The sequence below is a fragment of the Balearica regulorum genome, chromosome 16 (assembly GCF_011004875.1).
Source record: "Balearica regulorum gibbericeps isolate bBalReg1 chromosome 16, bBalReg1.pri, whole genome shotgun sequence".
Lineage (NCBI taxonomy): Eukaryota > Metazoa > Chordata > Aves > Gruiformes > Gruidae > Balearica > Balearica regulorum.
The window spans coordinates 13,333,921-13,358,914 of record NC_046199.1 but is presented as its reverse complement, the minus strand read 5'-3'; the positions used below and the strand labels follow the sequence as shown (position 1 = coordinate 13,358,914).

At 38.5% G+C, this 24,994-nt stretch overlaps 1 protein-coding gene across 3 annotated transcripts in view; it reads left to right on the top strand.

Moving 5' to 3' along the window:
* The window catches only part of GNAS (GNAS complex locus), a 161,784-nt gene that overhangs the window by 60,912 nt on the left and 75,878 nt on the right, over positions 1-24,994 (top strand). For all 3 annotated transcript variants that reach the window (XM_075768776.1, XM_075768778.1, XM_075768779.1), the window contains exon 2: positions 3,340-3,412. In XM_075768776.1, coding sequence (XP_075624891.1) covers positions 3,340-3,412 — 73 coding nt within the window. The remainder of the gene's footprint in view (positions 1-3,339; positions 3,413-24,994) is intronic.

The following is a 24,994-nucleotide window of genomic DNA, read 5'->3' as shown; positions in this document are numbered from 1 at the left end:
GGCAGGAGCCGGGGGCCGGGCAGGGGAGGCGGCCGGGGCTCGGCCGGCCCGGGGCGCTCCTCTCGCCGGGGGCTGAGGCAGAGGTGCTGAGGAACGTGCGGCCAGGCCCGGGAGAGGAGGAAGAGGAAGGGAGGAAGTCGGGGAATCGTTTGGGGGAAACGGAGGGAGGATGTCGGTCCCGGAGGGAAGCGCGGCGGTGGGGATGAGGGAGCTCCGTGCCTGTGGCGGGGGGAGCAGCGCCAGGGCCGGGCTGGGAGCGGGCGGCCCGGCGGGTCTTGGGCACGTCCTCTGTCCCTCGGCAGCCTCGTTAGGCTTACTTCTGTCACACCATTAATTGAGGTATTGCGCGTTTGGAGGGAGGGGAGCGTTTGTAGCTTGATTTCAGGCATTATTTCTGCGGTTAATTCAGGTTACCTGCATGTGTCATGTTTTTCAGGAGATACGTTAGAAATGCAGGTTATGGCTTCAAGGAAGGGGAAGGTCCAAAAATCGTTATCGGAGAGAGCAAGAAAATGTTTGTCAGGTTCACTATTTCAAAGTATTTTAAACTAGTGTTTTAAAATAGGATGCAGTTACGAGATCGCGTTGTTTTGGCCACGCTGAGGGACCGCTTGTGCACATTATGCAGGGTTTTTAGCGTGGAGCAGAGGCTAGGCCTCAGTGAGCTGACTCAGTTCTGGTATGAAACAACCATAATGGGGGGGGGGGGGAAGAGTTTTTGAAGGTTGTGAATTTGGAAGTGTACTCTTACCAGTAAAATTTTTCAAATACTAATTTGGAGAAAGAGGCTTAACATAAATGGAGTGACTAGGACGACAGCAGCACCTGCAGCACTGAGTTGTCTGCCAGGGCTCCAGCAGAAATCTTTTAACAGAAGAATTGGGACTTCAGCTCTTGGGGAATGTTTTGGACTTCCAGATTTCAGGCTGAACATTATATAGATGCGTAGAAACCATTTGTCATCAGATGAGTTACTTTCATAAGAGGCAGAATTTCAGAAAACAGAAACATGATGGTCTCGCTTGGATTTTCTTTCTGTTTTCTTTGGTTTTGGTTGCTCAAAAATAGTTTAGATACTTGTAAATAAAAATTTGCGGGTGTTTAGCGATGGCTGGAAGGTCATCTATGTGCGTGTGTTTTAAAGTGATAGCTCAGCTGTTGCCTTTTCTAACAGTAGCTGTCATGAATTGTGGAGAGTGTATAACACAAACTCACCAGTAAAAAAATAAAAAAGTTCACGTCCCTATTATTATGTTACGTTTACTTTATAAGACATGGAAATAAAAAAACAAGTACTTTGAAAGTATTCTTAATATTTTCATATCGTATTCAAATAACAATAAAGAACACCTGCGAAATATTCCAACAGGTTTATGCTGCTCTTTGTAGGCCCCACTGCTGCACACGTGCTTGCCCCTTCTGCCACGAGCAGTCTCGCTGAAATTAATGGAACTCTCCTTGGTGGTGAAGTTAAATGTATGCATAATTGTTAGTAAGAACAGGGCCTTAATGACTAGCCAAATATGGAAATAGATTTATTCAGAGATAGATTTATTCAGAAATCTAGATGTAATACTTCATTTTGGTTCACTGGTGGTGTATCTGGTCCAGAGAACCCAGGTATGTCAATACCAAACTATGTGTTTACAGCAAAAGCAACACCTATCTCCCCTGCTCTTGGCCTAAGCAAAGTAAAGATTTTGGCTCCCAATGCTTCTAAGATGTGATTCAGAGTTACAGCTGAAATTTTGTTATTAATTACTCCAAATGGAAATATGATTATGACATATACCACTATTCCTGAATAATCCTTAGCTGTGAAGAGGACCCAGTCTCTATCTTAACCTGAGATACTCATTCTTGATTAGTTTTGCTGCCTGTCTTTATTGCATGGTGCAGTATGCTTGAAGAGACAGAGCGTGTATGTTATAAAATAGTAGTTTAGGGGAGAAATGGTGCTTGCATAAAGAGTTGTAGGTAAAAACTGCTCTCTAAATGCTTGCAAAACATCAGTGAGCAAGGAGAGGAAAAAGTAGTAAGGCTCTGGTATTAAGGTGGCAAAACATGCAAGGAGGCTTTATGGAGAGAAGAGCAGCATTATTAGGAATTCATGAGGGAGAAAGAAAGGAAGGGAGAAAGCAGAGTGGAATGCATCTGTCAGAAAATGAACTTTGAAATATAAGTGCTAAAATACAGTTTTGAACATGAGGCTCAAAATGGAGGCTTGTGCTGTCAGTGTGTGCTAGCAGAGGCCTGGCATCCTGGAAATACAAACTGTACCTCTGCCCATTTTGCCACAGACATACGTTTTCTGTTGTTGAGACATAAGCTAATGAGAGGAATAAACGAGTAGCCAGGAGATGCAAAGGGGAATCTTTCTAAATTTTGCCAGGTTATGATACTACTCTTGCAAAAATATGTTTGCTTTATATAGAAAGCTACTGATCTGGCAGCGTGGAGCAGCTCAATTAAATGCTGCTGTTGGAGAATTTTTAGCGTGTATGGAAAAACAGGTACTACAGGCAGATGGGTTGTCCTGTGCACTGGCATCTGTGCAGCACAGCAGAAATAGCATACATCTACTTATAGAAACTGGAGTAAAGAGGACTGGTTTTCTTGTACTGCAGGTATATAAGGGAATCGGAGGAGAGCTGCGGGGGGGGGGGGGGACGGGCGGGTGCTGTTTGGAGCATGCAGCCACAAAAGGTGGTCTTTGCATGTCATTGCGTATGTGATTGATTTGGAACATGTAGAGAGGGTGGGAGGTTGCTTACAAGACACAAATTAGAGAAGGAGGCTTCTGTAGGTTTGTGGGTGGAGGCTTAAAGGGGTTGCCTTCCTTTTTCAGATGTGAGTATCCACATACTTTATTTCTTGTGATTTAAGTTACAGTCTCTTGACTGGGTGATGATAACCGCAGCCAAACTTAAAATATTTTTAGGATCTAACAACAATGCTTCAGTTTCATACAGACTTTAGTTAGTCTTTTCATCAGTTAGTAGTGACAAGACAAGCAGATCTTGACGTTCCCTATCTTGTTCTCTGTGAAATGTTGAAGTTGTCCTTTTTCCTTCCAAACCCTGCAATCTGCTTTTAACATTGACACTGGAAAAATGGACAGTGAAATGATCCAAGATTCAGATATGACACATGACTTGAGCTGGGCATTTATTTTTAGCTACAACTGAAGTTTCCAGTGGCAATTATTTCTTTTTCTTTCACTTTTCACTCTTGCACCGAGAAAACCAACTTTCTTGATTTTACCCTGAAGAAAAAATTCTAGTGTGTCCCTTCATCACTCATGCTTCTTTCTGAAATTGATTTACTTTCATTTTCTAGGTGCTGGTGAATCCGGTAAAAGCACAATAGTCAAACAGATGAGGATCTTGCATGTGAATGGATTTAATGCTGAGTAAGTGCATTTGTTTTTTTACTTTACAACCTACCTTATATCTGTGCACCACACAGTAGTCACTACTGTTGGTTTATATCTTGGTATATTTTCTTGTTGCTACTGTTTCATGGTCTCTAGAATTTGGATGTGTATTTTTAGATGAGATTAATAGACATTAACTTGAAGAAGTCATGCACCAATAATAAGTAAGAGCTAACGGTATAAAATGATTTCTCTCAAGGTTCAGTATAGCTGATTTGATTAAGGCTTAAGTTTTGTACAGTTTTTTTAACTGCAGTTTCTTTCACAACATGGCTGACGCTGATTTACCTCTGCTATAGCACATTGATTCATACTGCTGTAAACATGCCTCCTGTTAGTGTACAAGATGAATGCAGTTTTCTTTATTTAGAGCAAGTAAGGCTTTTGTTTCTGTCTCCTCACAAAATGAGACTGTACTATGAATTTTGGGGGTAATAGGTCAGATTTTCTTCTCTCTTCTGTTGTGTTTGCTTGTCCAGATGTTTGTGTTAAATTATGTTTCTAAAAGCTCTTCTTGTTTACACTTAAAATCTGTTCAATTATTTGATAGTTGTGAGGAGGGGAATGACATTAGGTTAGGGCAAAAGGAAATCTATTATTTTCTCTTGAGAAAAATTTGTGTTTGCTAACTTTTGATCTAGCCTTGCTAGGGAGGAGGAAGAGATGCTTCTGCATGTTAGTTTATGCTTGCAAGCATCTTTGTGTGTGTGTGTACCAAAACCTGCTAAATTAATTCTAATTGAATTAAGGTGTTAGAATTTCAGAGCTTATTCTTTGTGATTAATTTTTTTAGATTATATTAGTGGTTTTGTCTGTCTTGTTTTCAAACATAGTATTTTTGTATTAGCATCCTCTACCTTCTAGTCAGTATCATCTATTTTGTGAATCCTGCCTTTTTTGGGAAGATTAAGCTTTCACTAGTCTTTCAGTAGTTAATTCTTTAGTAAGAATGTCTGAGCTAAAAGTTTAGCCAAGGAGCCTGGACAATACTTCTTCCTAATCCCTGAATGCTAGTTCAGGATAAGGTACACAGTCTTTTGGAAGAAAGTTCAGACTGATTCATAATAAATGACATTCTGTGCTACATGCTTTTAGCTCCTCTTTATAGGGAATATTTTCTTTATCCAGGACAGCTCTTTTTCATAAGTGCCTAGTCCTGCATCCTATTACCGCTGAGTTGTCTCCATTATTTTGGCTGCTCTTGTTACTAAAGACCTCTTAAAGGACTTGGGTGACTTAAAAGATTTGCATGAGTTGACTTTGATGTAGCAGCTCTAAACCTTAGCACCTAAGTAAAATGTTCATCAATGAAAGTGGAAGTCAGGGATCCTTGGCACCTTTAAAAGTATCAATCCATTTAACCAACACAGTTCTTCTAAGTTTTCTAAGCAAACAGATGCTTCTAAAGAGATGATGCTGGTGTGTAATGAATGGTGTATTACATGGGTAGGTAACGTTCTCAACCCTGCAAGCTGCATAACCAAATTTGTGCAAAACTGAGAGCCCAGAGACCCATTATGCAATGCCTGCAGAGCTGAGGAGGGACTGGGGCACACTTTGGGATTTGCAACAGCGGTGTGTTCCTCGAATATCTCACTTTTGTGGTGTAGGTTGGGGCTAAGCTGAGCGTGCAGCTGGATTCCAGGGCAACATGGCAAATTCGGCCTCAGGAGCCTCTGCTGGCTTCTGCCTTCTCATTGCGAGGGATTTGGATTACCTAGCAGCCCTATGCCAGCACAACCCTGCTGCCAATCACATAGCATACCCCGGTGTGGGAGCCACACTTGAATTGCTGGGGAGCTGCATGCAGCTCTCGAGCCGTTGGTTGTCCACCCCACGGCATATTGTCTTGCAGTCAGTCCTTTGTGCTTGTTCCTTGTGGGTGGTGCGTATTGGAAAGTTCAGGTGCATAAAAATCAGATTTTAAAGTGGTATATATAAATGTACAAGAAATAAGTTACAATGCATCTAGTTATAGGTTTTTGTTGCCAGAAACAATCAGTGGATAATAACATACACTTCACGTGGGGGAGAAGGCTGGTTTTCAGTGTTTTGAAGTTCTTGCAAGTTACACCTTAGTCCTTAAGTAACTTGTATTTTCTTCAACGTAACTAACTGCTACCTATGTTGTCCTGCTTTCCCTGCTATCCTTTTCGCCCGATTCATTCCCTTTCTGCCCTGCTTACCACGTGGAAAAATGGTGTGGGATTCAGCTAATGAGAGAGATAGCATGGACTTTTTTTGGAAGAGCAGGAGAAGCAAAGCATTACTTCTCTTATTGTTCTTATCAGTTTTCTAGAACATAAAGTTGTTTGCATACAGCACCACAGTTGATGTGATGAATAGCAGCAGAGAGGTGGTGAAAACTGTAGTATGCCAGAGATGAAGAGACATTTTTTTAATGTTAGTGTCCATGTACATAACTGTAGTTTTGAATTATTGCTGTTGATGCAACTTATTCATGTGGCTGGAAAGAAATCCAATTTAAAGTCCTGTCTAAAACTTGTTTGCCTTTGATTTGGTTGCCCTGTGATAATTGATGTTTGAAGCAGAAGGAGGATACCTATTACGAAAGGTGTCTAATGTGCTATGAACACGGGAATCAAAAGTTTTTATTTAGTGTTACTCAAATACTCTTCTTAATTCCTGGTGACTAAACAGGATATCCAGTGCTAAATGTACTAGCTTCCTTCAGAGAGTGTGGCGATTTTTTTTATTTGTTTTGTTTTCAGGATTCTGCCCCTAAAGAGATGAAGGGACAGTTGTCATGTGCATTGAGGTGAATCACCCTCATGTAGAGTTGTAGAATTTAACAAGGTGAAATCTATGCAGTTCTACAAAACTAGAAGAATTTCCTCTGGGACTCCCATCCTTGATCGCTTTACCTAATTAATTATTTGAGGAACTGTATGGAATCAAGTGTTCCAGGTAATTAATATGCTGAATAGTTAACAATGCTAAGGTGAATTTGAAGGTGGTTAAAGTTCTAGCCAAGTTAACTACAGTAAAGACTGTTTAAAAATTTTTCAGTGTTCTTTTTATAATCTGTAGTTGAGTTAGAGACAGAATTTTTTTTGTTGTTGTTCCTGTTGTGAAGGTGGTGTGTGGGAAGTAACAGCGCTCTGGCATTGGTATGCAGAGCAGAATATTGGAGAAGGCATGGTCTACAGCACAGGTTTTTCTGGATGGAGTTTTGGGAAGGGCTTAGCCTGCTTCCAGCTCTTGCAGGGTGGCTTCAGTTGGTTGTGCTCTCAACTGATGTCTTCCGACAGTGATTTCATCTGTAATGGGAGCGTGGCTTGCCCGCAGTATTCTTCCAGTGTGCCTCATCTTTAACATGGAAGAGCTGTATTTTAAGCATAATGAAGACTCCATATCAACCAAATTTTCTGCTCTTTGCACTACTGCCAACAACAGAGCCCCTTGTGATGTAGAAAGGGTTTAAATTTGGCTTGTAATAGCAGGAAGCCTGTGACTTCCCTTCCTTTCCTTCCCTCCCTCTTCAAAACTTCAACTGTCTTTTCATGAGATAAAGTGGAGCTAAAACCTTCTCTTTTTGACTGGGCAGAAGTTCAGATGCCAATCTTGATGAACCAGAAAGGATTAAAAATGGAAAAAGGAGGGCAGGAGGAGTAAAGAATATATGGAAGAGTGAATGTAAGTGTATAGTTGAAGTTGAAGAGGGGAAAAAAATGAGTCTTTTCTGTGTTATCTTGGGGCTGGGGTTCTTTGCTTCTAAGATGATGGCCTTTCACTGACTTTTTTTAAGTCATTTTTCCCCTCTGTGGCTGACAGACTCTAAGGAGAGGGTCATTGTCATGCACGATTTTAGAAAGTGGGAAATTGGCAGGGGTGATAGACGATTTGAAGTGTCATGGGAAAATCTAGGACAAGCAGAAATATTTAGATAGAAATAAATCGTTGAAATGTGACTTACGAAATCCACTACAAAGATTGACAAATAAGGGGAATGTGCTTTTGTGATTAGTAAGTTTGGATAGTATTTATGATTCAGGAAGTCTTGAGCTTATAGGGAATTTCAGATAACGCTTCTCAGCCTCAGATTCCCAAATGTTGTATAATGATGACTTTATTTATTTCTATTACGACCTAGATTTAGTAGTTTGTGAGGAAGGAAAAGTAATCATTGATGCTTTCTAATCCTTTCTTTATATATCTTGTCCACTAAAAGTTGAACTGCAGTACCACCATGAGTTCACATAAACCAGTAAATGATGTTAACTAGCCACACTGGTCAGTGTCAGTCTCTTTTCTGACAGAAATGACTTGTCTCGGTAATTTTACTGTTCTGCTTTCTGATACTGTGCTTTGTTTTCTAACTTTGGTCTTTTTATGTGTGTGATTTTATGGAAGGGAAGATAATGAGTGAGGAAAAAGTATAATATTTATAACTAAGTCTTTAAAAATAATGATTTCCCTCCTAATGGCTAATATTAGTTTGTATACACAAACATTATTGCTCTGATTTTACAGTTCCTTTAGATTTGTGTACCAATACTGTGTTTTTAGAATGGTCACATCAGTTCCTTGCCAAGAATCAAACTGACTTTATTGTATTTTACTCTACTGGCAGCAAAAATATTTTTTTCTGGTGTTTGAGTAACATTGAAAATCGGGGGGGGGGGGGGGGGAGCGGGGGCGGGGAGGGCACACAGTGTGTGCGATTCCCCCCCCCCCCTTTCTTTTTTTCTGTGTATCACAATGTATATGGGGAGGCTTCTGCAGATTTGAGGCAGAGAGCTTTTTTTTCTTTTTTTTTTTTTCTTAGCTCTTCTTCCAGGACACAGATAAGTTGTTACTGTGCTGGAAAATTTGTGTGCACATATCTGTTCAAGACTATGAAAAGTTCGATTCCTAGCTGAACAACTAGTTACGGGTTTTGATCAAAATTTGTGCCATAGAACGTAGAGTGAAAGTGTGGGCGGAGAGGGGAGCAGGATATGCATTTCAGTCTATTTTGGGTCTTGTCCCAAGAACTGACACAATTGTGTAATTGAGTTTTGTCAAAAGGCAAGAATATACCAACAGCGAATAAATACTATGATTAAGAACTGAAGCCTGCATATAGCTTATAAAAGTTTATGCGAAATGTTTATGCAAGTTAAATATAACTTCCATCAACTTGAAAGAAATGGGAGGTAATATCTGGTGACATTAAACAACCTAAGCAAACAAGAAATTCCTTAATTGTTAGAATGTTTAACATTGTGTTTGTGTGCTTGAAACTATCTTTTCTTTGGAAATACTTTTATTTCTACAAAGGGGAAAATTCCATTCTGTGAAATAGTAAACCTGAACTCCATGAAGCAGCATTAATATTTCATTATATTATAAAGAAAAAAGGAAAAAAAGTTTCCAGTTTTTGGGTTTTTCAAGTTTCTTGTGGTATTTTGCCCTAAGATATACGACATTATCCATTAGGAACATGTGCAAATGTTTTGCACTTAAATCTACTACTCGAGTATGATTTTTTTTTTTTCAATAATGTAAGATGATTTTTCAGAAAATTCTGATAGTTTATAATACCTACGGTGGCCCTTATTTAGCAAAGAGTATTAACATTCTGTGGTCCTGAATATTCTAATAGTCAATGGAATAACTCTGTTACCTTGCTCAGAGACATTCTGAAATCAAGCCATTAAAATATTTCCATGTGCAAGTGAAGTGAAATTTTTTTTCCAGGGTGCAAAATGACGTTATTTAGGTTCCTGACAGTATTACAGAAAAGCGATGCATGAAGGAATCTAAAAGTTTAAAAGGCTGGTTAGTTCTGTCTGGGTTTAGATGCTCATGGTAGGCTCAGGCTAACCATGAGTGGAGAGATGACAACACAGTATTGAAAGAAAGCATAGACTTTCATTTTTACATTACGCTTTGTTTTCAACTGCCTGTTTTGTGTGTTTGCTTTTTCAAGAAACTCTTACTTAAGTAAAATAAGTAAAGTGAGAATTGAACATAAAAATTTATTTATTTTTGTAATTGCATGGGAAACAAGGTGTTTGTCATAGCAGAGCATGCATCTTATTGCATTTACTGGTTGGTGGGAAATGCTGAATTCTCCTAGCAAGGCAGTATTTAAACTAGCAGTTTTATGTTGTGCATCGAGAGCTCTCTGTCCTCTGAATTACTGTTCCCGGCCTTGCAACTTGACATTTGTGCTTTCAGTTAAATATTTCAGTTTTCTGATTTTAAAAAACAACACCAACAAACCCCTGACCCAGTAGTAAACTTGTTCCTTAAGCTAGATTTGCATATGTTGCAGACATGATTTGGTGTGTAAAGGGACTGGCCAAAAATATGGCAGTAGTTTTATTTGTTTTGAGGCTTAAATTTCACAAAAGCTTTTAAAGTATGCATAGGCAGCTATCAACTTAGTAGAAAACTTTATAGTTAGAGTTGTAGAGAGCTTGGAGGGCAATAACTGTGAATAGTGGAATAAGCATGAGTGATGTAATCTGAGAGCAAAAGAGAAAGACAGAAGAGAGCTAAAGACTTAACTATGTGGAAAATCGTGAATAGGTTTGGGAGGGTTTTGACTTTTCATGGTGGATGTGGGATCTTACCCATTAGTTTTGGTAAAAACCCTGTTCTACAAAATTTGCAAGTTTCCTTTTACCTTCCCAAAACAGAAAATAAACTGCTCTGTTGGTAGCTGAGCTACTGAAGTCTGATTTCTGTAACTTATTCTGTGTCTCCCAAATCTTTTCTGCAATAATCCCTCCCAGACCCCTACACCATCTGTGGTTCTTCCCCACAGAATCCGTAACTTTCCAAGTATCTCCTGTTTCCTTCAACTGATGCAGTCCTCGTTCTAGTCCACGGCCCTGATGTTCCCTGCAATACTGACCCATAAATACTCCTGGATCATCCTGTCCTTTTTCCTCCTTTTTTCTGCCTTTCCTGCTACCTGGACAAAGTCAGCATGTGCTGTGGCTGGTGTGGATCTATATGAACTCTCCCTGCTTTTCCTCATTGGAACACTAATTTTGGTTTCTCTTCTACTCAACCTGTCATTTTCATTTCTGGAAAATTAATCTGTGTAACAACAACCCTCCCTCAAGTTTGGTTGAAGTTGGACAAGATTATCTGAGAGAGAGTGAGACTGAGAGAAAACAGCTAAAAATGTCCTACTCTTCCTCAATTCACTCTGAATATTTTTTTGAAATAGTTTTACAATGCACATTCATGAGTTAAAGTGGAAGTGGCCTGCTTTTATCCATTTTCTTATCTTAAGCAAACATCTACTAGTATAAGCCAATATATCATATTCTATTTAACTTGTAATTTAATAAATCACAATTAAATACCCCAGAAAAACTTTAGATAACTTCAAAAATATAACTATGTGGAGAATATTAAAAATATATATATATCTACATTCCACACTTCAGTATCCTTTCTGAAAAAAAATTCAGTGTGCCAGGTTTTTCCCAACTCTTCTTGAGAATTAGACCTGCCGAGTGATTACCTTTTCTCTAGCCAGTGTTACGGAATCAGTGCTATGTGAAGAATTTTCTTCTGTAGTATTTCACTGGATTTCGTCTTGTCTATGTATTTTGGATAGGCAGACTGGGCAGTACTCTGATTTTCCCAGTAAAAAATGATTTTACTAATTTATCCAGATGGATACTTGAATTATTTTATGTGTGAACAGAATACTTTTTATCATCTTAAGATCATGGAAGGTTACCTTTTTGGTATTAAAACTATACTTTCACATTATTGCAGTCCCTGAAGATTCCCCTTACTTCATTAGATAGCGATGTTTTATCTGTTGCCAGTCACTCTGGCTGGGGAAATTTTTTCAGTTTCATTATGTTAAAACCTAGTGTGTTTGTCCCATAAGATATAATGTATTATTAATAAATGCTGTGCTTTTATCAGCTCCTTCTAGCAATCTAGATATGAGTGTTATTTTTTGTTCCTGTTTCTTAGGTTGCTGGGCTTCCTGCGTTGTTATGGTCTCTGTGGGATAGGTTCAGTAAGAGCGAAGATGGGTTCTGTCATTTCTCTTCTCTTGGGCTGGGGAGCAGGTTTGTGGGGTTCCAAGAGATTTTTTTTTTTTTTTTTTAAAATGAAAAACACTCTTCTTGTTCCAGTTTTGTAAGCATCCTTCCCGAGTGTCTCCTAGATCAAGGCAGGCATAGCTAATGCTTTGAAGTATAATCCAGCAGGCAAATTTATCTCTATCTTTATTTTTAGGTATATCATGCGTTTGTATATTAGGGTTACCCAAGTCCCATCTCTGATGAAGAGCTGAGATACAGAAATTCTTCAGCTTAATCTTAGTCATTCAAAGCTCTCAAGTTGAAATGAAGGAATTTCCACCGATGACGGTTGTTTTTTGTTTTTGTTTTTTTTTTTTAAATGTAACTTGAATCCTGATGTCAAAAATAATATACCCTCCATTTTACTTTGACAATTGAATCTTGAGTTCCTAGTAAATGCAAGAGTATTGAGGACACAGTGCAAGTGTAGCTGCACCAGCTTTTAATGGGTATTTCTACAACTGTATGCTAATTTAAACATGCAGTTAATTAGAATTTACAGCTGAGCTTGCTTACTTAGAAGCATCGATACATTGAGATATGTTTTTGACAGCTAAGGGGCAAAATTACCCAATTTGAGGAATGTAGTAGTGGAATGTCTTGATGAGATGTTCTGTTTTAAGGTGTTTGCTATTACAAAAGTACAAGTAAGCTTGTGACCTTCTCTATTAGCTCCCTGTTGCTGACTGTATTCTCCAAAGGGCTCTTTAGTAAGTCATTGTGTTCACTTGTCCTTTTAGTTACAGCACCAGAAAATAATCATATCTCCCAGCTGCACCCTTGTAGCTTCCCAAGAGTGGTGGGTGAGCTAATGGAGCAGGCAAGGTGTGCAGTGTTTCCTTCTGAGATTTAGCATAGTCCCAGTAGATATGACATTTAGCCTTGAATAGCAACTTCACAGCTAGCTGGGGGGATTTATTATGGCCTTCTTAATCATTGTGATTTGAATAGTCTCCTCTTGTCTGTAGGTCTGCATGCATAGATGTGCTTTTATTTCCTTCAAGTTAAGACATTTTTATTCTGTTTTGCCAATGCAATTACCTATATAATCGTTCATATTAATTAGAAAATGTTGCAAGGAAATGGGTATTGGTGAAGTAGGTTTCTTCCTTAAGTTTTTTTGTTTCTTTAAACGAGTGAGAAAACTGAAAGGAGAAAGGCTCAGTTAAGCACTCGGGATTCTCAGGAAAGCTAATACTACTCCAACCCAATCTACTCTACAAGCCCCAAGTCCATGTGCGGGTCAGGAAGAGCTGTTGTTCTCCTGTCCTGGCCTACACTTTGTATACTTCCAAATACTTGACAAAACAGTTGCAGAGGTCAGTGTCAGTAAGAATTTTAAATTTTCTGATACTTTGTCTCAATGTATTTTGCAGCAAACATGCTATACAACTTTCTGGAAGATTTGCTTTATGGGTTTTTTGGGGGTTTTTTGTTGTTAAATTTCTATGGTGAAGGAAGTCACTGAATTTTTGAAGCATGCTAAAATAGATGCCTGTAAATTAGATGCAACCCTTTACTTTTGGTATGTAACAATGATTAATGTTGTTTCAAAATAGTTACTCATAGGAACACATTCTGCTTGTGCTGAACGTTGTAGATAAAAATATGTTCAATAACTTGCACATAAGGTACTTAAGAATTGCAAATCTAACTATTGTGCCTTTTAGTTTTTTGACTTGAAAATGGGAGGGAACTGTGTCACTGAACTCTTAATTTCACCAAACCATTGAGAACTCAGGATGCTCTGTATTGGCACAGTGTTTTGCCTTCACTTAATTAGACAGCCTTCATTCCATGTAATTGCATCTTATGCAATCATATGTTTACTTTTCTTATGTTTGTCATCAATGAACTTGGTAGTGTTCTGTTGCCTCAGTACCTTTTTGACACCACTGGAAAATAAAGGGCTAGAAAAAAGTAAAAAAGACTGAGTTTAGTAAAGCATTTCTGCTTACTTTGCACAGTCATTGGGAGTCAGAAAAAACACTTTGAAGTAATGTAGGCAATATACTGTCTGGCTTTTTTCCTCACAATTTTATTCATGCTTTGGCAACTTAAAAAGAGTTGTCCGAAAGGGGGAGGGAGAAGGAAAGTAGACAGAAGTGATAGTCTTGGATGATGTCAATAAAGAATATTTACTATGCACACATTTATTTTTTTTTAAAAAAGCCTACTAGGTATATTGCCTTTAGACACAAATGGATAGTTAACCCAATTCAGTCCCAGAATAACTTTTAAGAGTTTACTTCTCTCTGGGATTAACTGGAATCAGCTGAGACCTCTATTTTGTTAATTAAAATGAATAGATTCTATTCTGATAATTTTGGATAATTTGAAAACAGTAAACTTTTTTCACTTAATTTTTAATAGTATTGTTTGGGCATAGATTTATTACTGAACGCAGAAGGTTAAATGATACATAGTTATGTAGAGAAAGCAAAAATATTCTATAGCTATTTTATTCCTTACCAAAAAAATGTACAGTGCTGCAAATAGAAAAGGAACTTTAGTATCTGTGAGAAGGGCAAATACCAGAATCATCTGTTACAATATGGATATTTTCAATAAATAATGGACAAGAACCTGAAGGAACTATGTGAGAAACTATGGGAAATGCTAGTGTTAATTTCTTTATAATTCTTAGGAAAAGGGGAACAATTGCTTTGCAGAAAGTAAGAGATTGCCCAGATGCTTGGCATCAAATATGCGCATTTTAATTTATTACTTAGTGTGGTTTCTTGCAATAAAGGTGTATAGGAAGAACATTATTAATGGGCAGCTTAGCTTCACATATAGTGGGATCTTGTTGAATGAATCTGTGCCTTTTTGGAAAGACTGTAGATTGTTGATAAAATCAACTGTTTCGATATTTCTTGTAATATCATGTTATATTTTGATTTAAAAAATTGCATTGTGTGAAATTAGCGGTACATATATTACAGGAATGTAAAAGCTGGCTTACTGATAGATCTCTCAGTGCAGTGGTTAATAGAAGCAATGAGTGGGACCACTTCTTGGAAAGCCTCCAGGGAACCAGTGGTTATGTATATAAAATCATGCCTTAGGTTGCTCGTCCGATTTGGTCTGAAACCCCTCTCTGCAAACTGGCCATGTAGTTAATACTGGGGAGGTCAGGTTATTCTTTTAGAGGGACCTGAATAATGTGTTTAGAAGTTGTACTTCAGAAATTTATTTTAATACAGCTGTATGCGAGACAGTCTCAGAAGTAGGGTGTCCAAACGTGATTTCATTGCCATGCGAGAAAGATACTTTAAAATGAAGGCAGATGTGAGATTCACTTCATTGGCACTAGAGATACTTTAATTGAAATAATTTGTTGGGGATGAGGAGGCCTCATTTGAGCTCTGACAGGGAAGGGCAGGTTTATTTTTAAATCGTCTTTCAATGCGGCTTTTGGAGTTGCAGCTTTCCTGATGCAAGTATGCATACTCGAGGCGACCACTCTGGCCCTGGGAAGCATGAAGTCTAATTTGTGTGCTGCAAATGACCCACTTCCTTTGCAGCTATGGGCTTTTATTTTTGCTTTTATTACCCTGAACATCATTATGATATATGCAATCCTGTGTTGATATTTGAAGCCTTGGAACCTCAGAGTCCTGTGTTTGCCTGCAGGCATCAGAGATGGGGAAGCAAGGAGGTTGACTTTTGGTTTTGTTTTTTCCCTTCAGATAGTTTGCTCGTGTTTTGTGACTGTTTTCACTTCCTTCTGAAGCATCGCAGATTGGGCAGGGTCTGAGGTGATGTTAGAAGATCCTCTTTTGTGCCAGACTGGTTGATTCTTACTCACGTGATCCAGATAAAGTTAGTGGAAGAGCCTGAGATAAGAAACTCTTTCACTAGGAACTGTTAGGCATGTTTCCGTCTTCTGCTGCATAGGGCTTTTTTGACCTCTTTGAATTATTAGGGCAGACTTTTTGTAATTGGTTCTCTGCCATTGTAGGAGTCTTGGGTGCTTGATCTCATCTCATTTCAAGTTGTGACTTTCAGGAAAAAATGTTCCGTTGGAAATTTGAACTTGATACTAAACTGTATGGAGAAGCACAGTGGCTTACAGTACCCTGAAAGGCAGACTGAAGTATTCAACTATCCTCTCTGGCCTAAAATTCAAAATGCTTACTGAATGTCTGTGTTACCTGGTTGTTCCTTGCTGTACCAAACTGCTAAGCTAGGTAAAAGCCCTGATTCTGAAGTCTTTTCTGTACAGGCAGACACGTACGTGCCTGAGGAGGTGGCTTAATGGATTCAGTTGGACTCTGTGATTATGGATGTCTGTATTTTGAAAGAAAAATACCAAAATTTCACCTTAGTGTGGATAACTCAAAATGGTGTAGTTTGAGTGCATTAATATCTCTTAATGAAACCAAATATAGTTCTCTTCAATTCCATTTATCCTGGACCTTATCTCTCTTTTCTGATACATCTCACTAGTTGCCAAGCAACCTCAACGGTAGTTCTGCACATCCAGCAGCATTTAAAAAAAATAATGAAGTGAGTAGTTGTTGCTGAAAATAAGATGCCTTCTGATGACATGAATGAAAGGAGTTACGAGAGAAGGAAATGGGGAGTGGCGAGTTTGGAGCTGATGTTCTGAAAAAGCTAATAATGTTTGCACTTAAGTAGTGCTTTTTATTTTCCAAGCACTAATCAAGCAATCGTAAGATTATTAAATAAATACTATTTTTTTTCCTTTCAGTGAGTGAAGCACAATTATGTTTGTGCTTTGTAGAGCAGAGGGCAGGATTTAGTCCCAAGAGGGCAGGAGTTAGTTTAGTATATGTATTTCTTTCTCTGACCTGTATTGACTTCCTGTGTTGACTTGACTGCAGATTAACTGGAAGGTTTTGGAAGATTTTTGTTTGTGTGTTTGCTGATACATAGCCATTGCTATGTATTCATTTCATGCTGATGCACCTGCAGTGTGTTGAGTTTCATTAAAATATTGATCACCTGGAAGTCCTTCCAAATTAGAAGTGTGATAGATTGTGTGTAGGTTCTTTTTTACTTGATGATGCTGTTGTAATGCTTATAAAGCAATAAATAGAGCTTATTTTTATATTCTGTCCCCTATGTGAAATGTGATCTGAGCAGCTACTGTACAAACTATCTTAGCAAAGGATATCATAATGAAAATGAAATCTGATTTGGGAAAATGATTCTGATTTTAGATTAAGTTTCTGTGATAGCTTCATTTCAGTTCAAAATAAACGCCCTACATATTACATATAGACTGACTAAAGCAACATTATTGAGGACACAAATAAGTTAGTATCTGAATAAAGATTGCCTTAATTTGAGTTCATTTTAATTTAGGACACCATTGCCAATGACTGCCTATATGAAAAGGTAATTTTAAGTTGTGTAACTAACTCCTAGAAAGCAATAAGTAATCTAATGCATTTTTTTAAAGTGGGTTCTGACACTGTGAACACTCTTTCCTCACAGTCTGTCTGGAATTACAGAGTTATGTGCCGTTCGGCTATCAGTGAATGAAGCTATCCCAGAAGTTTTGGGCTGGAGGACTGTTGGTCCCAGTCACAATTTAATGCACGTTTTTCTGAAGGTGGTGGTCTTAAAAATATGCTTATTGCACTTCTGGGTGAGAGTAGTAAAAAAGGGATGGGCTGCAAATGTCAGAAATGGGGATGTGTCAAGTCCCTGGTTCAATTTATACAGAAACTACGTGTGTTAGGAATTACACATTCAGTGTCTGTGGAAGACACACACATGTGTTGGACATGCTTCAGACATAGTGAGGCTTTGATATGCAGGGTGTTTTGTGCTAAGTCTGTGTTTACACACTGGATGTCCACATAGGTGTTTTTGTCAAGAGGCTTCCATTTTGCTATTGGTCAGGATAAAATGAACAAGAAGCAGCACTATAATCTAGGAAGCATTTTCTGTGTGATGCAGATAAACACAAAAAATGAACACTCAGTTTACAAATTCACAGCTTATCGTTGCAAGGCGACTTCCTGCTATCCTGCTTCCGCAGGAGTGTAAGATGTTTTAAAGGTAGTATGATACTTTAAGCTGTTACTGAGAGAACACGTACATTTTGAATTATTGTCTGCATCACAGACCCAAAGGAGGACACGGCTGAGAAAGTTGGTTTTTGCTGTATGTGTGAGAGGGGTGATATGTTACTCGCCAACTGCAGTTGCAGTGAGTTTGAGTCAGCTGGTGGTAGTTTACTTGTTGCTTTTAATGTGAGGGCTAAATACTAGATAAATGTAGGTTTAAGGATAAATTGAATTAATGAAGGCATACAAAAGAACTACACTTGGAAATGGCTAAAATGTAATGAAAAAACATCCCAGCATTATGTAGTATTTTTACCATGTTCAACATCTAAGGTTTATTTGTGTTGGACTAAGATTTCTTTTGACATACTGCAGCTAATAGAAGTAATTTAGAGATAGAAAAGTAGTCTCTCTGTGTGTGTGTCTGTGTGGTGTGTATACAAAACCTGTTTGTAGTGGTGGTATTTTTATCCTCATCTTCTAAGAGAAGACGACCAGTCCTAGTTCATGCTTTTTTGTAATGCATAAAGTGTGTGGATTTTGGCAGCTGTCTGTTGCCTCTAGGCTTGTAAGTAGGTTTGTCCATGCAAGATGTGTGTAATTACTATATATAAAGTGATGTGTTAGCTGCTGCACCAGTATTGCCATGTAAACTTAGTTGCCCTTTTTTATATATATGTATTCTTTGTATACCTAGTTTTAAAAGGGTAAATATTATAAACTGGTTGCTCAAGAGCAATGTGCTATAAAAAAAGTAATAAGCACATCAGTAAAAGTGTTGGAGGCAGTAATAAAACTGCACTATAATCCTTCTAGCAATTTATTGAACTCCAGCTATTGTTATCTGTGACAATTAACTGTTACATATTGTATGTTAACTCTTTGTATAGTAGTTGTATGTGAAAGAGTACTCAATATGACTGTAGTGCCATAAACTTTAGGTTTTCAAGCAAATGTGTCATCTAATTTGATAATATTTACAGTTTGCTTGTTGCTTTTCTTTTTGCCTAGCTTTTGTTTCAACAAAAAAGGACACTCAATTATTTGTGGAGAACATCTATATCACAAAAATAAATGTCCTTTTTGCAAAATTGAAATATGTAGTGTATTTATTTTCGATTTTTCTTCAGTATCTTTAACAATAGTAATACTGCAAAAAGTGGTAAACATTTTAGATGCTGAAATCTCTACTTCTTGGATTAGATTTTTTATAATACCTTCAAATGAAGCTTTTAAAAGCGATCACAATGAAATTATATCTGAATGTCACTGCACTTCTGAATTCTCTGTTAATTCTGCTGAGGAAATCCAATGAATTATGATTTGGTAGAAGGCAACTTGCAGGACCCCTTGCAGTTGGTGCAGGTGAGGGGCTTGGCAGGTGCAGTGCATGGTCTGCCATCATGTACTTCCATCACTGCTGGAAGAACGGGTTACATCTCTATTCAGAAACTGCCTCTTCAAAGACTCAACAGCCAAATCTGTGTGGTAGAGGTTAGTTGGGTGTGAGTACAGTCAGAGGTGTGGGTCCAGGCCCCTCTCTCGCCTACAGGAGCAGCCATGCAGCCTGCCTTTCAGACTTCCCTGAGCTCATGGCGTAGAGGACTCGTTATGTGTGTGGGTGTCTGCTGAAGCTGTTGTCACGGAATTGTAGCATGGGACTCCCCTGCGATGCTGGGTGTCGAGGGGTGTTTTTGATTCCTGAAGCAATTTGCATGTGCTTAATGTTCACTAAAAGCTGGGTTGTGTAAGCTCAGGAGTGCGGCTGTAAATATTTTGGAAAGTTGTGTAGTGGATGTCTGATACTAAGTGAGGTGAAGTGATAAAGCATTTCTTCTTGTTAAATACGACGAGTCCCTCTTAGTCTAAGATTTAAATCTTCTAAATGAAATTTTCCGGAACGTGTTTGTTTATAATTCAAAATGTCTTACTAAGTCTTCAGACTGTTGAGGAGTTGGAAATTGAGACTACAGCTTTTTTAGTTCAGTCGTGTGTTGCCTTGGCACAGAGGTGGAGTTTACGTGTGCTGTTGTAGCCAGCGTCCCTTAATTCCAAGATCTTTAAAATGGCAAGCAATTACGTTTGAAGTTTGGATCTCATGATGTCAATACAGATATGTAATAAAATATTCTAGGGTGTGGTGATACTTAATCATTAATGATTGAGACTTGGGGCATTTCTTGAATATTAATGCTGGATATGAATGTTGATTGCTCAAGGTGAAATTATTACCCAGTTTCTTATTCTCTCCCCTCTCCTTTTTTATTGATTGCTAATGCAGAAATGATAAATGTGTATAGTTGGGTCAAACAAATACTTGAAGTATTCTCTGAGGCATGTTGCTCGAGACAGAATGCTTTCACTACCTTCGTACCTTGCAGACTGCATAATAATCATGTAGTGTGAAGAAAATGGCTATTTTAATTTTTTTTCCCTGTAGTCACTTGATACGTAGTTACACAACTCAGACTGGTAGTTGTCCACTGGGATTTTTCCCTCAGAGTCACTTGGTAAAATTCAGCATTGTCATAGGCTTCTGATTTCACATGATGAAGCTGATGGAGAATTTGCTCTAATTGTGTAACTGTCACTAAGGGTAAACTGATACGATGCCACACCTTGGATGTACTTTAATACTTAATCTACCCCTTAGGAAAGGTTGAGGATTGACTAGATAATGTCAGCACGGTGCTTTATAAAAAACCTACTCATAAAAATGTTTATGACTAGGTTTACATGATTTATGTTTTTAGAGAAATGTAGCTTTTCTCTGCCAACACCAACGGTTAATAACCTACTAAAATACATGACTTAAACATTCCATAAATGTATTTGGAATGTGCAGCATATGCAGTCGGTTGGGTTGTGTTCTATAGGAGGTCTAAACTCCTGAAAAGTCTTGCTTAATTCCTGCATGCAGGTACATGAGGAGATGCCAGTGAATACCATTACGCTGTAGATGGATCTGTGTTGTTATCTGATTTCCAGGTAGCAAATTCGTAGGGCATTTCTGCATATTGTTTGCATGTGTTGAAAATATGCTCTTGTAGCTCACAGGAATAAACTTGGTTTCTCTTTCTGTTAAACTTTTTGTGGAGACTTTTTGATTTTGTAAGTCTCGATGTTAAACGTTTTGGAGGAAAGTCTCATCTATCTTGCTGTATGTTAGTGGTTACTGAAGTGGGGTACATTCTTCCTGTTATCTTCCCGGTAGCTGGGAACGTATCTGGAAGGAGCATGATCTGCCAGGGCAAGGAGCACAGCCGGAGCCACAGCGCCCATCTTCATGCCTCTCTGTGGGACCCACGACAGGCTGAGTGGCTGCTGCAGGGATGGCTCCTGCTCATCCAGCCTTCCCTCCGACACACGGCTTTCCCAGAGCAGCCCTGGCTCTCCTAAGCTGTGTGTCCCCGCTGCATTTCAGCAGCTTTCTGACAGTGTACCTTCCTCCAGGTATAATCCAGCCCGTTCTTGTAACAGAAATGGGGAGGAACAAAAAATTTTGAGAACCGCTGTTTCAGAAAGTTGATAAACCCAACTGAGAACTGTGGCTGCAGATGACTGAGTGAGAGCGCTGTACTGGTGAGCTGGGCTGAGCGAGAGCGCTGTACTGGTGAGCTGGGCTGAGTGAGAGCGCTGTACTGGTGAGCTGGGCTGAGCGAGAGCGCTGTACTGGTGAGCTGCGCTGTGCTGCTGCAGCAGCCGAGTTACTGCAGTTCTCTTGACAAGGTTGGCGACAGTCAGTAAATTGCTATTGGACTGCTCTGAATGGTCAGGTGTATAAAAGTACAAGCCAAAGACACATGTTTTGGCTCTTTATTGAGGGAAGTTGTTCTGATTTTTGTATTATGATGATGGGAGGGAAAGAGGAGACATGCTTTATTTCATCTCTCTTGTTCTCTTCCTCTCCCTTTCCACCCCGCCTTGTGTTTTACCCTGTTGCTGAGAAGCAGCTTCTCTTATTTAAATGAAGAGATGTTTCATGTAGTCTGGCTTTTATATCTGATAAATAATGTATTTTAGAATTGTACAGATACTGATGTTTCAACAAATTATTTTTATTTTTTTTAATCAAATCTGTGGTACTAAGCACACATTTTCTGTAACATAGCGGAAAAAAAATCTTGGTCTGCTGAAATTTCTGGGAAGAGAATTTCTAAGAATCTATGCCATGCTAGGTTAGACCAATGGTTTGTGTAGTCCAGTATCATGTGTCAGAAAGGGCACTTGTGGAGGATTAGGGAAAAAGTGTAAGAGAAAGATTTGCAGTGATTCCTCTTCAGGTCTCTTGCCAGGTTCTGCCACTGGCACTTTAGGAACTCCAAGAAGCAAGATTCATAACAAGTTGTGAACATACATTCTGTATGTTTTTCTGTGTCTTTAAAAATACCAATACTTGAATAATCTAAAAAGTTCTCTTTTCCCTTTGAAGTTTCTTGTTTTCCTTTTTTCATTTTCTTATCCATGAATAAAATGCAAATCTTGCAAATTAGTTGTGCTGCCTGGGTAATACCTCCGCATTAGCTGGGACGCCACGGAGGTCAATCAGATTCAGATAGAGCCAAGGTATCTCCAGCTTCTCAGGGCTTTTGATGTGTTTTGTTGCAGCCAAGGTAGCAGCTGGTTGGATCAATAGTTGTGTCCAAGCAATACTGTTTAAGTAATTGGCAGTGTTACAACTTACAGCAATATACACACTCTCTTGAGATTATTTTCTTCAGCTGTGTACGTTTCTCATTTAAACAATATTACTGATATTTAAAGGACCATATATTGTGAAAGTATTGGACAATTATAGCAGAGTGCTATATATTCTGATGTGCTAAGTATCAGCAAATTGTTTCTCACATAACCCTTCTGGCCTAACATTCTAATTTATTATATTGTCGGTATGAACTGTATCTTTTTTGTTACCATGTAGAAATGTCAGGTCAGGGCCAGGACATGATAGTTGTGCCATTGTCATAGTCTGACTTAAATTACAGCAGTATAACTTCCCTTTTATCAGGGGAAATGATAATAAATGTGCTTATTCAGGTGTCATTAATTTCCAATTTTAAGCTCAGTAAAAGGTCATTCTTCTTATTGGTTGAGCCCAAATATATCTAGATGTTGAGTACAGTAAAGTGAAAGTTTCTTTGCTGCATCCGTGGTGACTTCCAGACTTCTCGGTGAGAGCTGTTTCAAATTTTTCCAGTTAATTTGTGTTGCATTGGAGAAGGCACTAATTTGGATCCAGAATGTTTGTCCAAAACATCAGTGAACTTTCCTGGTTCTAACTGGTGCCTTCCTGGATTTCTAGGGAACCCTACCTTGATTACTGGGAGGGTTCATCTAACCAGGATCATGGTAGATTGTGGCCTCTGGAGAATGTTTTTCACTTCCAGAAACATAATTTCCTAAGCAGATTTTTTTAAAAAAAAAGGATAAAATACTTTTTCTTGTTTTACCTGAAATGTTTGGGGTTTTAAAATTGGTATTTTGAATTGTAAAAACTTTAATTTTGGTGATGTTTGTTTTTCAACAACCTATTTATTTCTTAACTTGAGCAGTTGTTCAAGTCCTCTCTTACACCTTGTATGTTCAGGCTTAGGTTTGCCCAGATGGGAACTAAGTAGGAATGAATCAGATTATAGATGCTCTGTATCTATCTACTTTGTGCTCAGTTTGGATAGAAACAGCTCTACAAGGAGCGAAGACTCAGCCTCTTGGTGTTTGTTGGGAAGTAATTTGCATAAGAGGAAACTCGTGTGGAAAAACTACTGTGCCAACTTAAAAAAAAAAAAAATTGCTTAGAAAGTGCTGTCTTGTAAGATTCAACTGCCTGAAGGAGAAGCAGATTTTGTACAGCACATGTGGCAAGAAGCTGAGGAGGGAGTTTTTTTAACGTCTACCCATCAGTTTAGGGCTAACTTAGGAGCAGTTCAGGAGTTAGTCCTATGTGCCTAAAAACCGTAGTTGCATGCAGTATTCACTGAAGCTTTTGTAACTAAAAATAGCTTGCTGTGCCACAGTTAAGGAACTGTAAAATTGAGTTGTGAAAGTATTGTTCTCTTACTATGTAGTTTAAGTGAATGGGCATAATGGGAGATACACCATTTAAGTAAGGGAAATGTGTACCGTGTTTTCAGATTCATTTCCACAGCTCCTCTCTACTGAAGGAAGATTATTATTTATTCCTATTAAATGTATGGAATTTGTTTACTAAAATATTTTGGCCAGTTTACTTGTAATACAGTTTTACATAGATTGACTTAATCCAGATCAAAAGTTTCAGAAGTAGCAGTACAGAAACTTGTGCTTCTTTCAGTAAGTTGACTGACTTTTCTGTAAATAGAGCCCTAGATGGCTAGAAATAAAGTATGTATTTTTGATGTCCTTTAGTTGACAGTGTCTTCTAAAGTCAGGCTGGCAAGGAGAACAGGTAGGTGGAACCTGTTGCCTGAAACAATGCTCCCCAACACTGGCTGAAGAATTTTGCTAATGGGTTTAATGTGATGATGACTATATCTGTGCTTGGAAGGAAGTGAGGATATTTTTGTTGTTGCCTGGTAATATTTGATGTTTATTTCCAAATATTTTTCTTGTATCAGCTTCATTTCTGGTAGTGCAAAACTCTTAATAACTGGAAGAGAAGTGAAAAGATGTCGTATCATATTAAATTTAATTATAGAAAACAGTGTGATACTTTAAAAGCAGCTGTTGCCTGGGACATGTTGAACTGTGGGCCATACCGCTTGCTAATCCGCTTTCAGAAAAAGCGTTGTGTTACTGTAGGAACTAGTTACGTATTTAATTTTTATGCAGTTTTCAACATTGCCTAGCACTCTAGGTAGAAAATATAATCTTAAAAAATCCAGATAGAGGACGAATTTGGTCACATGTTTGTGTTTGGCTTTCTAAATTGACTATGCGTTGGGGTTTTTCTCATGGGGTGAGTCTTCCTGGCAGCAAAGCGGTTCTTGTCCAGAGACTCTCAGCTGGCAGCACCTGGCGGCTCCTCTCCTGTCTCCTCCTAGGTGGGAGGGGAGGAGTGCACAGTAACAATTAAAACCAGTTGAAGTGTTGCTTTAACCTGTTTAAGTATGCTGTTTATACAGGTGGTTGCAAACAGAGGTGGTTTCAGTGTTAACATGGAGTAGTATGCTCTGCCATGTTTTTTCTAGACCTCTTCTGCTGAATTGACATGAGCAAAGTGGCAGTTCTTCTTGGGTTCACTGTCCTCTTCAGTTTTGATTGCAATTACGTACGCAAATAAGTATTGCAATTTTTTTTTTTTTCTTCAAGCATGCACATGGGAAATGGTCAGAGGCAAATAGTACTAAAAGATCAGAGTTCAGACTTGTTACCGGTGTGGTGTAGCCTTTGAGACCAGTTCAGTTTTGGCATCAAGTTGCTTTTGGAGAATTTCTTTATGCACAAATTTGATTCTTTGCACTTTTGCC